At 43.7% G+C, this 14,152-nt stretch overlaps 2 protein-coding genes across 2 annotated transcripts in view; one reads left to right on the top strand and one right to left on the bottom strand.

Annotated features, from left to right (window-relative positions):
• Positions 1-1,814: 1,814 nt before the first annotated feature.
• LOC109873679 (nuclear apoptosis-inducing factor 1-like) lies at positions 1,815-3,711 on the bottom strand. Its single transcript, XM_020465335.2, has 4 exons — positions 3,105-3,711; positions 2,826-2,873; positions 2,449-2,562; positions 1,815-2,353 (listed from the first exon to the last, which is right to left on the bottom strand). Exons 1-3 carry the CDS (start codon positions 3,325-3,327, stop codon positions 2,456-2,458), a joined length of 378 nt encoding a protein of 125 aa, XP_020320924.1. The 5' UTR covers positions 3,328-3,711; the 3' UTR covers positions 1,815-2,353; positions 2,449-2,455.
• A 204-nt stretch (positions 3,712-3,915) lies between these two features.
• Positions 3,916-14,152, top strand: part of LOC109874305 (calcium-binding mitochondrial carrier protein SCaMC-2) — a 29,772-nt gene continuing 19,535 nt past the window's right edge. Inside the window, exon 1 of the mRNA XM_020466163.2 lies at positions 3,916-4,997. Coding sequence (XP_020321752.1) covers positions 4,647-4,997 — 351 coding nt within the window. The 5' untranslated portion in view covers positions 3,916-4,646. The remainder of the gene's footprint in view (positions 4,998-14,152) is intronic.

The following is a 14,152-nucleotide window of genomic DNA, read 5'->3' as shown; positions in this document are numbered from 1 at the left end:
CTGCATTAGCATCGAACAGCCCCCGTGATATGCAGCTGTTCAGGGAAGCTAGAAACCATTATACACAGGCAGTTAGAAAAGCCACGGCTATATATGAAATTTGCTTCCTGCAACACTAACTCAAAAAAGTTCTGGGACACTGTAAAGTCCATGAAGAATAAGAACACCTCCTCCCAGCTGTCACTGCACTGAAGATAGGAAACACTGTCACCACTGATAAATCCACTGTAATTGAGAATTTCAAGAAGCATTTTTCTACAGCTGGCCATGCTTTCCACCTGGCTACTCCTACCCCGGTCAACAGCACTGCACCCCCCACAGCAACTCGCCCAAGCCTACCCCATTTCTCCTTCTCCCAAATCCAGTCAGCTGATGTTCTGAAAGAGCTGCAAAATCTGGACCCCTACAAATCAGCCGGGCTAGACAATCTAGACCCTTTCTTTCCAAAATGATCTGCCGAAATTGTTGCCACCCCTATTACTAGCCTGTTCAACCTCTCGTGTCGTCTGAGATTCCCAAAGATTGGAAAACAGCTGCGGTCATCCCCCTCTTCAAAGGGGGGGGACACTCTTGACCCAAACTGTTACAGACCTATATCTATCCTACCCTGCCTTTCTAAGGTCTTCGAAAGCTAAGTCAACAAACAGATTACCGACCATTTCGAATCTCACCATACCTTCTCTGCTATGCAATCTGGTTACAGAGCTGGTCATGGGTGCACCTCAACCACTCTCAAGGTCCTAAACGATATCTTAACCGCCATCGATAAGAAACATTACTGTGCAGCCGTATTCATTGATCTGGCCATGGCTTTCGACTCTGTCAATCACCACATCCTCATTGGCAGACTCGGTAGCCTTGGTTTCTCAAATGATTGCCTCGCCTGGTTCACCAACTACTTATCTGATAGAGTTCAGTGTGTCAAGTCGGAGGGTCTGCTGTCCGGACCTCTGGCAATCTCTATGGGGGTGCCACAGGGTTCAATTCTTGGACCAACTCTCTTCTCTGTATACATCAATGATGTCGCTCTCGCTGCTGGTGAGTCTCTGATCCACCTCTACGCAGACGACACCATTCTGTATACTTCTGGCCCTGCTTTGGACACTGTGTTAACAACCCTACAGGCAAGCTTCAATGCCATACAACTTTCCGTGGCCTCCAATTGCTCTTAAATACAAGTAAAACTAAATGCATGCTCTTCAACCGATCGCTGCCTGCACCTGCCCGCCTGTCCAACATCACTACTCTGGACGGCTCTGACTTAGAATACGTGGACAACTACAAATACCTAGGTGTCTGGTTAGACTGTAAACTCTCCTTCCAGACTCACATCAAACATCTCCAATCCAAAGTTAAATCTAGAATTGGCTTCCTATTTTGCAACAAAGCATCATTCACTCATGCTGCCAAACATACTCTTGTAAAACTGACCATCCTACCAATCCTCGACTTCGGCGATGTCATTTACAAAATAGCCTCCAATACCCTACTCAACAAATTGGATGCAGTCTATCACAGTGCAATCCGTTTTCTCACCAAAGCCACATATACTACCCACTATTGCGACCTCTACGCTCTCGTTGGCTGGCCCTCGCTTCATACTTGTCGCCAAACCCATTGGCTCCATGTCATCTACAAGACCCTGCTAGGTAAAGTCCCCCCTTATCTCAGCTCGCTGGTCACCATCACCCACCTGTAGCACGCGCTCCAGCAGCTATCTCTCTCTGGTCACCCCCAAAACCAATTCTTTCTTTGGCCGCCTCTCCTTCCAGTTCTCTGCTGCCAATGACTGGAACAAACTACAAAAATCTCTGAATCTGGAAACACTTATCTCCCTCACTAGCTTTAAGCACCAACTGTCAGAGCAGCTCACAGATTACTGCACTTTACCTCCATTATCTCACCTAAAAACAGCCCTGCCTGGGTCAATGTAGCTCTTCTAAGAAGAATATGTTTTTGAAGATTTTATATACTCTTTTTAGTAAGTATGGCTATGGTCAATTATACAAATCCATAATGCAACTTATTTCTATCTAGAACTATAACACTAAACCTCTGTGCATGCTCATTCTGAGGGAACTCATTACAGTTATCTTTCTCTCTAAGTTCTCATATTTCATACAAGCATGAGCAAGCTCACAAACACATTTCATACACACACACACTCTCTCTCTCACACACACTTTATTGTTCATCCTCGGCTGGCTGTGGCAACGGGATCTTGGGCCTCTATTGCGAGCCCTCTGCAAGAGTCCCCGAGTTGTTGGAGTTGTCAGTCCCGCTCTGCAGGAACTTCCTCAGGTCTTTGAGAGCCGGCCTCATCATCTGAACCATCTGCCCAGTAGAGGCAGGCCTATGCCCAGTAGAGGCAGGCCCAGGCACTGGAGTGCACCTAGGCAGCCCTGCTGGCCCTGCCTCTACTGGGCATAGGCCTGCGCCTCCTGGGACCTACGGATCATCTGAAGTAATTGGTTCTGGCGGTAACCACGGTGGGTGTGGCCTCGGTGGTGATGCAGTACTTCACCATGCCGCCTTCCTCCAGAGTGTGGTACGTGGTCTCAACTGGTGGAAAAAAAGACAGACAGCTTGTTAGAAAAGGATTCTTCACTCCTGGTCCCAGAGAGCTACAGGCTGTGTAAGATTTTTCCCCAGCCTAGCACAAACACTTCTGATTCTACTATTCAAATTAAGACCTTGATTAGCTGAATCATATGTGTTTAGTGCTGGGCTGTAAGAAAAGCCGGCTCACCCTGTATAGTTCACCTTGCAACTGCCTCCATAACAATTTACAGAACCAGACACTTCAAACCGAATAAACGACTTACCATCTAGGGATTTCGTCTCCTCGCATGATGCTGAAGCTGTCTGAAGGCCTACAAATATCAGAAACTGTGTTTTGAATAGGTTAAGCAATGTATTTAAGCTCTGTTTTCCCTTTCATTTGGGGTGGCAACCTGAATAAATGGTTATTGTGACATAAATAAATAACGTCATCATCTTTATACTAGTAATGTGGAAAATTGGAGCTTTGAAAAAATGGAATTTGCTCTAGCTCTCCTTGCCAAAGTCATTGCAGCCTGGTTAGAAACGTATGAAAAACGTACTTTCCGTGAATGTCACGGTGGTGACTGAGCTCATAGTAACAGGTAAAGTTATCTCAGCATTTGGGTCTCCAGCAGGTAAACTGATGATAGTCGCCTCTCCCAAAAGGTTACAAATACGCTGCTGCATAGCAGTGAGGATAACGGGAACCGAAGTGCAGTCGGTAGTGGTGTCCTCAATTGCCGCCCTCGCCTGTGCCACTTTGCGCCTCACCTCGGTCTTCATATCCGACCACTTCTTCTTGACCTCGGCCAATTCTCTTGGGCAGGTTGTTACAGCGTTCACCTTCTTCAGGATTTCTATCCACGCGTTATTCTTTGCTATGTGAGTGTGAACGAGTATGTGCTTTTGTTTCTCAATTTCCTCCACAATAATTTCGACCTCTCTCTAAGAAAAAATATTTTTTCTCTTTTTGCCATTCGATGCATAAATTGCTGTTTCTTTTAAATAATTGTGCGTATTGTACGTAAAATAGTACGATTTACTCAATTGATCTGCGCAACGTAATGGCTTCCAGAATCGGCTTCTTCTTCCTACAAACAACGCTTACGTTCGTTGTGATTAGAACTCCGCACAACCAAACAACGTAGCACTGTGGTTGGTTACATTCCTCCCGTTTTGCCTGCTGCGGTTGGCTAAACCAAATGCCAATTGTTTATCCCAATTAAAGTAATTATCTCGCTCCATGTAGTAAAAAACATAATCAAATTGACAAAAAGTCAACATTGCATCAATATGAATGTAGGCTGTGTTGTAATGTGGATGTTTTTTCATGAGCTTAGTTTATTTTCATTTATGGATTCGTTTTAACCGGTTTCGTTCTGGGTTTCAAAAATTTACATCAACGATGGTGATTGGCTACTGGACCTATCCATCATGCACATTCCAACACCCTCCCTATTCACTCTCCACTAGTCATTTCCTTCTAGGTTGAAAATGCTAAAGTAGGCAGGAAGAGTCCTTTACGGCACCGGCTTTTTTTGGTTTGTGGTATCACTTATCAATCGAACTGCCAATTCAAACGGGAGGAATTCGCCGGCTATAGCCAAGAAAGGGCAGTGGACATCTTCAATACCAGTAGAAGGTATCACTGAAGTGACTTTCGTGGCACATTACAGCAAAAACTTGTTGAAATTTACAGTATATTGACTAAGTTACATTGTAACGCGGCTCAGCATCCACCTCATCACTTCTCAGCTGGCAGACGTAGCTAAAATAGCTAACGTTAGCTAGCTAGCTATTTTGCCGGTTGCTAGTACGCCAACCGAGTTAGCAGATAATTAAAGAAGTCAACCGTTATGGGCCAAACCTGGATAACGGTGGAATGAGATAGTTACATTGCAAAGTTTACATTTGACTGTTTAGTCTGCACTACTTTTAGCAGTCCTTCTGAGCAATTTAGTTAGAACGCACGTGACGTGGTGGCTAAAATAGACTTGTCCATATTTGGCAGCTTGCCAAGCTACCCCAATTTACATTTCATTTAGATATAGTAAAATATCGGCTATCGATTGTAATAGTTTGATCATATTGGTTCCATCCGTATGATGCATAAGCAAGGGTCGTTCGTGTCCCCCTTGCTCAGCGGGGTCTTTTGTCAATGCCAAGCAGATGAGGCGCACCGGGGTTCTGACCCAGGTGGCGGGGTCGAGGATACTGGGGGTCCATCCTTCCCACCCCGGGCTCGGCCGTTGTCAGGGGTGAACACAGGTTCCTGTGATGACTCCTGTGAACCATCGTATCTATGCGAACTTTGTGGTGGACCCGAGCAGGACCACAGACTGAAAGTGCTGTTTCAAGTCCTGGACGTGAATGGTGATGGGGGCATCTGCGTCAACGACCTGTCCATTGGGCTCAAGAAACTGGGCGTTCATCGCACAGAACTCGAGCTTATGGTAAGTGTGTCGCTTTATTACAGTGCCTTTGGAAAGTATTCAGACCCTTAACATGATTCAGTTTGTTAGTTAGCCTTATTTTAAAATGTATTAACCTTTTTTTTAAACCTACATAACATACCTCATAATGAAAGCGAAACAGGTTTAGATTTTTTGCTAGTTTATTATAAATAAGTAACATAAATACTTTATTTACAGAAGTATTCAGGCCATTTGCAATGAGATTTGAAATTGAGCTCAGGTGCATCCTGTTTCCATTGATCATTGTTGAGATCCTCGAGTCCACCTGTGGTAAATTCAATTGATTGGACATTATTTGGAAAGGCATACTCCTGTCTATATAAGGTCTCATAGCTCAAGCCATGAGGTCGAAGGAATTGTCCGTAGAGCTCAGAATTGTGTCGAGGCACAGATCTGGGGACGGGTACCAAAATATTTCTGCAGCATTGAAGGTCCCCAAGAACACACTGGCCTCCATCATTCTTAAATGGAAGAAGTTTGGAACCACAAACTCTTCCGATAGCTGGCTTCCTGGCCAATCTGAGCAATCGGGGGAAAGGGCCTTGGTCAGGGAGGTGACCAAGAACCCAATGGTCACTCTAACAGAGCTCTAGAGTTCCTCTGGCGATGAGAGAACCTTCCAGAAGGACAACCATTTCTGCAGCACGCCACCAATCAGGCCTTTATGGTAGAGTGGCCAGACGAAAGCCACTCCTCAGTAAATGCTCATGACAGCCAGCTTGGAGTTTGCCAAAAGGCACCTAAAGACTCTCAGACCATGAGAAACAAGGTTATCTGGTCTGATGAAACCAATATTGAATTTTTTGGTTTGAATGCCAAGCGTGACGTCTGGAGGAAACCTGGCACCATCCCTAGGGTGAAGCATGGTGGTGGCAGCTTAATGCTTTGGGGATGTTCTTCACTGGCAGGGACTGGGAGACTAGTCAGGATCGAGGCAAAGATTAACAGAGCAAAGTACAAAGAGATCCTTGATGAAAATCTGCTCCAGAGCACTCAGGACCTCCGACTGAGGTGAAGGTTCACCTTCAAACAGGACAACGACCCTAAGCACACAGCCAAGACAATGCAGGAGTGGCTTCAAGACAAGTCTCTGAATGTCTTTGTGGCCCAACTAGAGCCCAGTCTTGAACCCGATATACCATCTCTGGAGAGACCTGCAGCAACGCTCCTCATCTAACCTGACAGAGTTTGAGAGGATCTGCAAAGAGAAATGGGGGAAAAACTACCCAAATACAGTTGTGCCAAGCTTGTAGTGTCATACCCTGTGTATATCAATGATGTTGCTCTTGCTGCGGGCGATTCCCTGATCCACCTCTACGCAGACGACACCATTCTATATACTTTCGGCCCGTCTTTGGACACTGTGCTATCTAACCTCCAAACAAGCTTCAATGCCATACAACACTCCTTCCGTGGCCTCCAACTGCTCTTAAACGCTAGTAAAACCAAATGCATGCTTTTCAACCGGTCGCTGCCTGCACCTGCATGCCCGACTAGCATCACCACCCTGGATGGTTCCGACCTAGAATATGTGGACGTCTATAAGTACCTAGGTGTCTGGCTAGACTGCAAACTCTCCTTCCAGACTCATATCAAACATCTCCAATCGAAAATCAAATCAAGAGTCGGCTTTCTATTCCGCAACAAAGCCTCCTTCACTCAAGCCGCCAAGCTTACCCTAGTAAAACTGACTATCCTACCGATCCTCGACTTCGGCGATGTCATCTACAAAATGGCTTCCAACACTCTACTCAGCAAACTGGATGCAGTCTATCACAGTGCCATCCGTTTTGTCACTAAAGCACCTTATACCACCCACCACTGCGACTTGTATGCTCTAGTCGGCTGGCCCTCGCTACATATTCGTCGCCAGACCCACTGGCTCCAGGTCATCTACAAGTCTATGCTAGGTAAAGCTCCGCCTTATCTCAGCTCACTGGTCACGATGGCAACACCCATCCGTAGCACGCGCTCCAGCAGGTGTATCTCACTGATCATCCCTAAAGCCAACACCTCATTTGGCCGCCTTTCGTTCCAGTACTCTGCTGCCTGTGACTGGAACGAATTGCAAAAATCGCTGAAGTTGGAGACTTTTATCTCCCTCACCAACTTCAAACATCAGCTATCTGAGCAGCTAACCGATCGCTGCAGCTGTACATAGTCTATTGGTAAATAGCCCACCCTTTTCACCTACCTCATCCCCATACTGTTTTTATTTATTTACTTTTCTGCTCTTCTGCACACCAATATCTCTACCTGTACATGACCATCTGATCTTTTATCACTCCAGTGTTAATCTGCAAAATTGTAATTATTTGCCTACCTCCTCATGCCTTTTGCACACATTGTATATAGACCCCCCCTTTGTTTTCTACTGTGTTATTGACTTGTTAATTGTTTACTCCATGTGTAACTCTTTGTTGTATGCTCACACTGCTATGCTTTATCTTGGCCAGGTCGCAGTTGCAAATGAGAACTTGTTCTCAACTAGCCTACCTGGTTAAATAAAGGTGAAATAAAAAATAAAATAAATAAATAAATAAATAAAATACCCAAGAAGACTTGAAGCTGTAATCGCTGCCAATGGTGCTTCAACAAAGTACTGAGTTAAAGGGTCTGAATACTTATGTGATATTTCAGTTTTCCATTGAATACATTAGCAAACATTTCTAAACCTGTTTTCCTTTTTCATTATGGGATAGTATGTTTAGATTGAGGGGGGGGAACAATTTTAACCAACTTTAGAATAAGGTTATAATGTAACAAAATGTGGAAAAAGTTAAGGGGTCTGAATACTTTCCGAGTGCGCTATATCTTTCTAAAGATGAATAACTTAAGGACAAGGTGAAACGCAATAAGTTCAAGCAAGCTCATTAACACTGTGACAGAATTAACTGATTTAATGTTGACTCCCTGTTCAGTGTTTACGTAATAATCTATTCTATAACACTGGGCAAAAGCTCGTAAGTAGAGCAGTAGTCAGCAACCGTTTCTATCACTTTCGGTCGTTAAAAACCAAGCCAATATTTACCGCTCAGATGAACTTTTTAAAATATGACTTAAAAAGTGTTCACCTTATGCAACATTACCCTAATAAAAACTGTTCTGTAGGAATGAGGTTTGTGCAGTAGCCTAATATTTCAAAACTTAAATAAATCAGTTGTAAAGAGGCACAGCTGAGCATAAATACAAATAATTCTCTTTTTTGTTTTACTGGATTTTTCTGATGGTCAGTCTCAGCGACTGGCGGGATAGAGCAGCAGAGGGCCTGTCTCTCACAGTCCCTGCTCTCTCCCGTCCTCCAGTAAGACTGACCAGAGAGAGTGGGCACCGTCTTGCACCTGATGTCAACTCAAGTCGCACTGCATTATTTTTGCCTCTTGCACAAATATTCCTTGATATTAAAATAGAAATGATGAACCACAAATAATAAAACGCAGGCTTATCAATAGGCTACGTTTGGCTGCTCATTCCTTGCAGCTGCAGTGTGTTGGTTGGTTATAGGGAGAAGCATGTTTTATGGTTCGTGAAAGTGTTAACAGTGCTGAATAAAAACTTCAACATGAACTCGGTCATAAAAACAGCAGCTCTTTGCTGCATTCTATGACAGTCTCTCCGGTCATGGTTTTAAAAGTTATGAATAGTATCTAACTCGCGTAGTATCTAACTTTGATGTGGGGTCGTGGAAGCTGCAGGCACAGTGATTTGAGCTATCCAATTAGCTTCTCAAAGGAATGTTTTCTTCACCTCAAACAGCAAACAAACTGTTTTGACATCCATTGAGAATGACAATAGTTCCTCAATGTATTTTAAATCTTTCCAGCTCTCACCCTTTCGATAACCACTCAGCTTGAAATGAGAACTGTCATGCTCTGATCCAGTGGAAACGTCATAAAATAGGCCTACCAGATTACTTCTTATCCCTTGACACCAAATAGCCTATAGCTGTGTCTGACTGGAGCTCACTGACTGGGAAACTCAGAATATTTTATCCAATTACAATGTTGCAAGTTTGCTAGGGCAAGCTTCAGCTGGACCCAAGTTGATACAATGTTTCAAGGTCTTTGCAGACAGGCCAGACAGATCCAATAAATAAGTCAATTTATTTTTATCAGGATATTTTATACCTGCTAAGGTTATTCGTGGGCTTTATGTAGGCTATTTTTACATAGTCGGCAATGGCAATAGTAACTTTTTAGGTTTAGCATTTTCATTTAGATTTTGATAGAATTTTGATGAACCACATGACAATAGCTGTGTTCGAATACCCATACTAACATATACAGTATACTACAGTACATACTTAATGAGTATACAGTACCATTCAAAAGTTTGGACACCTACTCATTCAAAGGTTTTTATTTTATTTTTTACTTTTTTATACATTGTGGAGACATCAACACTATGAAATAATATGTGGAATCATGTAGTAACCAAACAAGTTAAACAAATCAAAATATTTTTTAGATTCTTCAAATTATCCATCCTTTGCTTTGATGACTGCCAAGAGTGTGCAAAGCTATCTCTCAACCAGCTTCAGCTGGAATGTTTTTCCAACAGTCTGGAAGGAGTTCTCACACATTTTGAGCACTTGTTGGCTGCTTTTCCTTCACTCTGCGGTTCAACGCGTCCCAAACCATCTCAATTTGGTTGAATCGGATGATTGTGGAGGCCAGGTCATCTGATGCAGCACTCCATCACTGTCCTTCTTTGTCAAATAGCCCTTACATAGCATGGAGGTGTTTTGGGTCATTGTCCTGTTGAAAAAAATAATTATAGTCCCACTAAGCACAAACCAGATTGGGTGGTGTATCACTGCAGAATGCTGTGGTAGCCATGCTGATTAAGTGTGCCTTAAATTCTAAATACTTCACTGACAGTGTCACCAGAAAAGCACCATCATACCACCACCTCCATGCTTCACGGTGGGAATCTAAAATACAGAGAATCTTTTCACCTTCTCGGCGGTTGGAACCAAAAGTCTCAAATTTGGACTCATCAGACCAAATTACTGATTATCAAATCAAATGTATTTATATAGCCCTTTGTACATCAGCTGATATCTCAAAGTGCTGTACAGAAACTCCGCCTAAAACCCCAAACAGCAAGCAATGCAGGTGTTGAAGCACGTTGGCTAGGAAAACTCCCTAGAAAGGACAAAACCAAGAGGGGAACCAGGCTGTGGGGTGGCCAGTCCTCTTCTGGCTGTGCCGGGTGGAGATTATAACAGAACATGGCCAAGATGTTCAAATGTTCATAAATGACCAGCATGGTCAAATAATAGGTCTGGGACAGGTAGCACGTCCGGTGAACAGGTCAGGATTCCATAGCCGCAGGCAGAACAGTTGAAACTGGAGCAGCAGCACGGCCAGGTGGACTGGGGACAGCAAGGAGTCATCATGCCAGGTAGTCCTGAGGCATGGTCCTAGGGCTCAGGCCCTCCGAGAGAGAGAAAGAAAGAGAGAATTAGAGAGAGCATACTTAAATTCACACAGGACACCGGATAAGACAGGAGAAATACTCCATGTGTGCCGTTTTCTGTACATGGTTTCAGAATGGTTGCTTCAACTGCTGGACAGAGTTTTCATGCACACATGAAAAACACAATGGTCCTTGGCTCCAGGCGATGAGATGATCTGGGAAGATCTAAGCTGGTTTCTCAAATCAAAACAACTAGCTAGTTGATTGGAGAAGTAGTCAAATATCCAAACCAATTCAATGTTGATAACCAACATTTCTGTATTCAAAACATGAATAGCTATCAATATATTTTTTTTACGGTTGATTTTAAAAACCATGCACATAAACACTTGAAACAAGTAATTATTGAGAAATTACAGGAGTAAACTACCAAGGCTGCCACTAGGCGCCACATCAACCATGGATGTTGGTGATGACGAATATGAAGTTGACAAATTGTGAAATTTCATAGTCATCTGGTGGTCAAAGCAAGAGTGTGAAAAGTCTGGACAACCTCTCCCTGCTCTTACAGACACCTACCCATGAGCCCCCTCTCTGTTCAGTTACTGTAACCAGCATCGTCACCCACTGAGCACCAACCGACACCGGACGTCCATGGACGTTGAAAGGTAGATTAAATTAGGTCAGTCGCCCTGGCCTTGATTTCAACATCCACAGGCGTCGTTTTTTGATCCGGACCAGCCTTGATTTCAATGTCCACAGATTTCTGGACCCTACTTCATTTGGCCCAAACATCGACCTCCATGATTGGTTCAGACTTGGTCCGATCTAGACGAGACCAAATCTGAACCATTCATAGACGTCTGTTTCACACGTAGAGCACACACGTTAAGTACACTATAATGTACTATACTTTATTGTACTGAACTATACTCTGCTGTGATGTCCAAACTTGTGAAACATTGATGCCTATGATTGGTTCAGATAGGCTACTAAATTTGGTTTTGGTTTGGTGGCGGAGCTCATTAAAAGAACAGCCAGTGGTGTAGAATAATATGCCCAGGAGGATATTGCATATTTCTACCTTTTTGTGTACCAATTTAGGGCACATCGCCATAAAGAGCATGACATTCATATCCATAATAATGCTTTTCTGTGTAGTACAGATCATTGACCCATGATGAAATTATGTTACTGGTGTAAATCCACTTCACTTGCTGTAGTTCAATAACCAAAATAGATTTTCTCAAACTCTGTGTTATGTCAAAGCTGACACCCCCATTCCTTCAGCAGACATCTTTGAATCTAGATTCTGAGCAGATATTCAAGAGTTTTTAGAAAATGTGGTCCCATAAAAATAAGATTTCCCCAAAATTCTGTTACCGAACTTTGCATTTGCACAGTTCTTCCAGTAAATGCTTTTGTAAAATGTTCAGTGTAACTTGTTAAAAGTAGTCCTTAGAATTGTATGGTTTGTTAAACTTTGAAATCAGTGTTTTTTGTTTGGAATACATTTTATGTATGAAATCAGTCGGCACTATTATTTTACAGGCCAGTAACACCATCTGAAATATCAAGGTTTCATACAACAATGCTCTTTGAAAACCCTTCTTTAAATTAGGCTACTATTATTTTCCAACCTCATTCACTTATTTGAACCAAAATTATTATACCCAGGTTGTTTATTTTATTTTCAGTTAGAGGATTCACTTTTTTTCTTTGGCATTTGCGTCTGTCTGCTGATTTGGGTTTATGGCAAACTGACATCCATTTTTGTGTGTAGGCCTAAGCTACTAACACAAGACAATTGTATTTCTTCAAGAATGTCAGCTTTGCCAGGGTTTACTGTAAGATAAGGATGATACCATTTTAAATTGCCATCCAAAAATAGATTTGTCCTCCTACACATTTCTGGCCATGAAGTAATAGTTACAGAACTAGGACGTTGACACTGACAGCCAGTCATGACTCATGTCCATCAGATCTGGTGCTGGGATGGCGACTGGGGCAGGCAAAGGGCACTGATCTGGTAGAATCAAGTCAGGTGCTAGGAGACTATCTCACAGGAGAAGCAGAGGTTAGGCAATACGAGAGGAAGATGAACAGGAGGGTACAAGGGGTTCCCTAGAGGGAATATGGGGAAAATTGGAGATAATTAAAGATTAAAACCAGTCCAGGAAGGACTGGTTCTCACAGCAGTGAGGAGACAACTACTCATACAACAAGTTACAAACAAAATAAAAAATATTCTAGCGAAGTCCAAATCAAATGTTATTAGTCACATGTTTCGAATACAACATGTAGACCTTACAGTGAAGTGCTTACTTACGAGCCCCTAACCGACAATGCAGTTTAAAAAAAAAAAATGGATAAGAATAAGAGAGAAGTAATAAGTAATTAATGAGAAGCAGTAAAAAACAACAATATATACAGGGGGGTGCCCGTACAGAGTCAATGTGCGGGAGCACCGGTTAGTTGAGGTAGTATGTACATGTAGGTTGAGTTAATTAAAGTGGCTATGCATAGATGACAACAGAGTGGCATTGGTGGGGGTGAATAGTCTGGGTAGCCATTTGACTAGAAGTTCAGGAGTCTTATGTCTTGGGGGTAGAAGCTGTTTAGAAGCCTCTTGGACCTAAACTTGGTGCTCCGGTACCGCTTGCCGTGTAGTAGCAGAGGGAACAGTCTATGACTAGGGTGGCTGGAGTCTTTGACAATTTTCAGGGCCTTCCTCTGACACTGCCTGGTATAGAGGTCCTAGATGGCAGGAAGCTTGGCCGCAGTGATGTACTGGGCCGTTCGCGCTACCCTCTGTAGTGCCTTGCGGTCAGAGGCCGAGCAGTTGCCATACCAGACAGTGATGCAACCAGTCTGGATGCTCACGATGAGCCAGCTGTAGAACCGTTTGAGGATCTGAGGACCCATGCCAAATCTTTTCAGTCTCCTGAGGGAATAGGTTTCGTCATGCCTGCTTCTCGACTGTCGTGGTGTGCTTGGACCATGTTAGTTTGTTGGCGATGTGGACACCAAGGAACTCTCAACCTGCTCCACTGCAGCCCCGTTGATGAGAATGGGGGCGTGCTCGGCCCTCTTTTTCCTGTAGTCTACAATCATCTCCTTTGTCTTGATCACGTTGAGGGAGAGGTTGTCGTCCTTGCATCACACGGCCAGGTCTCTGACCACCTCCCTTTAGGCTGTCTCGTCGTTGTCTGTGATCAGGCCTACCACTGTTGTATCATCTGCAAATTTAATGATGGTTTTGGAGTAGTGCCTGGCCGTGCAGTCATTGTTGTTACCTACCCTTACCACCTGGGGGCGGCCCGTCAGGAAGTCCAGAATCCAGTTGCAGAGGGAGGTGTTTAGTCCCAGGGTCCTTAGCTTATTGATGAACTTTGAGGGCACCATGGTGTTGAACGCTGAGCTGTAGTCAATGAATATCATTCTCACATAGGTGTTTCTTTTGTCCTGGTGGGAAAGGGCAGTGTGGAGTGCAATAGAGCCTGCATCATCTGTGGATCTGTTGGGGCGGTATGCACATTGGATTGGGTCTAAGGTTTCTGAGATGTTGGTGTTGTGAGCCATTACCAGCCTTGCAAAGCACTTCATGGCTGCAGACGTGAGCTCTACGGGTCGGTAGTCATTTAGGCAGGTTACCTTAGTGTTCTCGGGCACAGGCACTATGGTGGTTTGCTTAAAACATGTTGGTATTACAG

Source organism: Oncorhynchus kisutch, linkage group LG29 (assembly GCF_002021735.2).
Source record: "Oncorhynchus kisutch isolate 150728-3 linkage group LG29, Okis_V2, whole genome shotgun sequence".
Lineage (NCBI taxonomy): Eukaryota > Metazoa > Chordata > Actinopteri > Salmoniformes > Salmonidae > Oncorhynchus > Oncorhynchus kisutch.
Note: the sequence above shows the minus strand (reverse complement) of the source record. Positions and strands in the feature narration are given on the sequence as shown.

Coding starts and splice junctions, on each gene's coding strand:
- LOC109873679 (XM_020465335.2), bottom strand. CDS start 3,327: ATGAAGACCGAGGTGAGGCGCAAAGTGGCACAGGCGAGGGCGGCAATT. Junction 2,874..3,104: donor CACCGTGACATTCACGGAAA/GTACGTTTTTCA, acceptor TGATATTTGTAG/GCCTTCAGACAGCTTCAGCA. Junction 2,563..2,825: donor GGAGACGAAATCCCTAGATG/GTAAGTCGTTTA, acceptor TTTTTCCACCAG/TTGAGACCACGTACCACACT.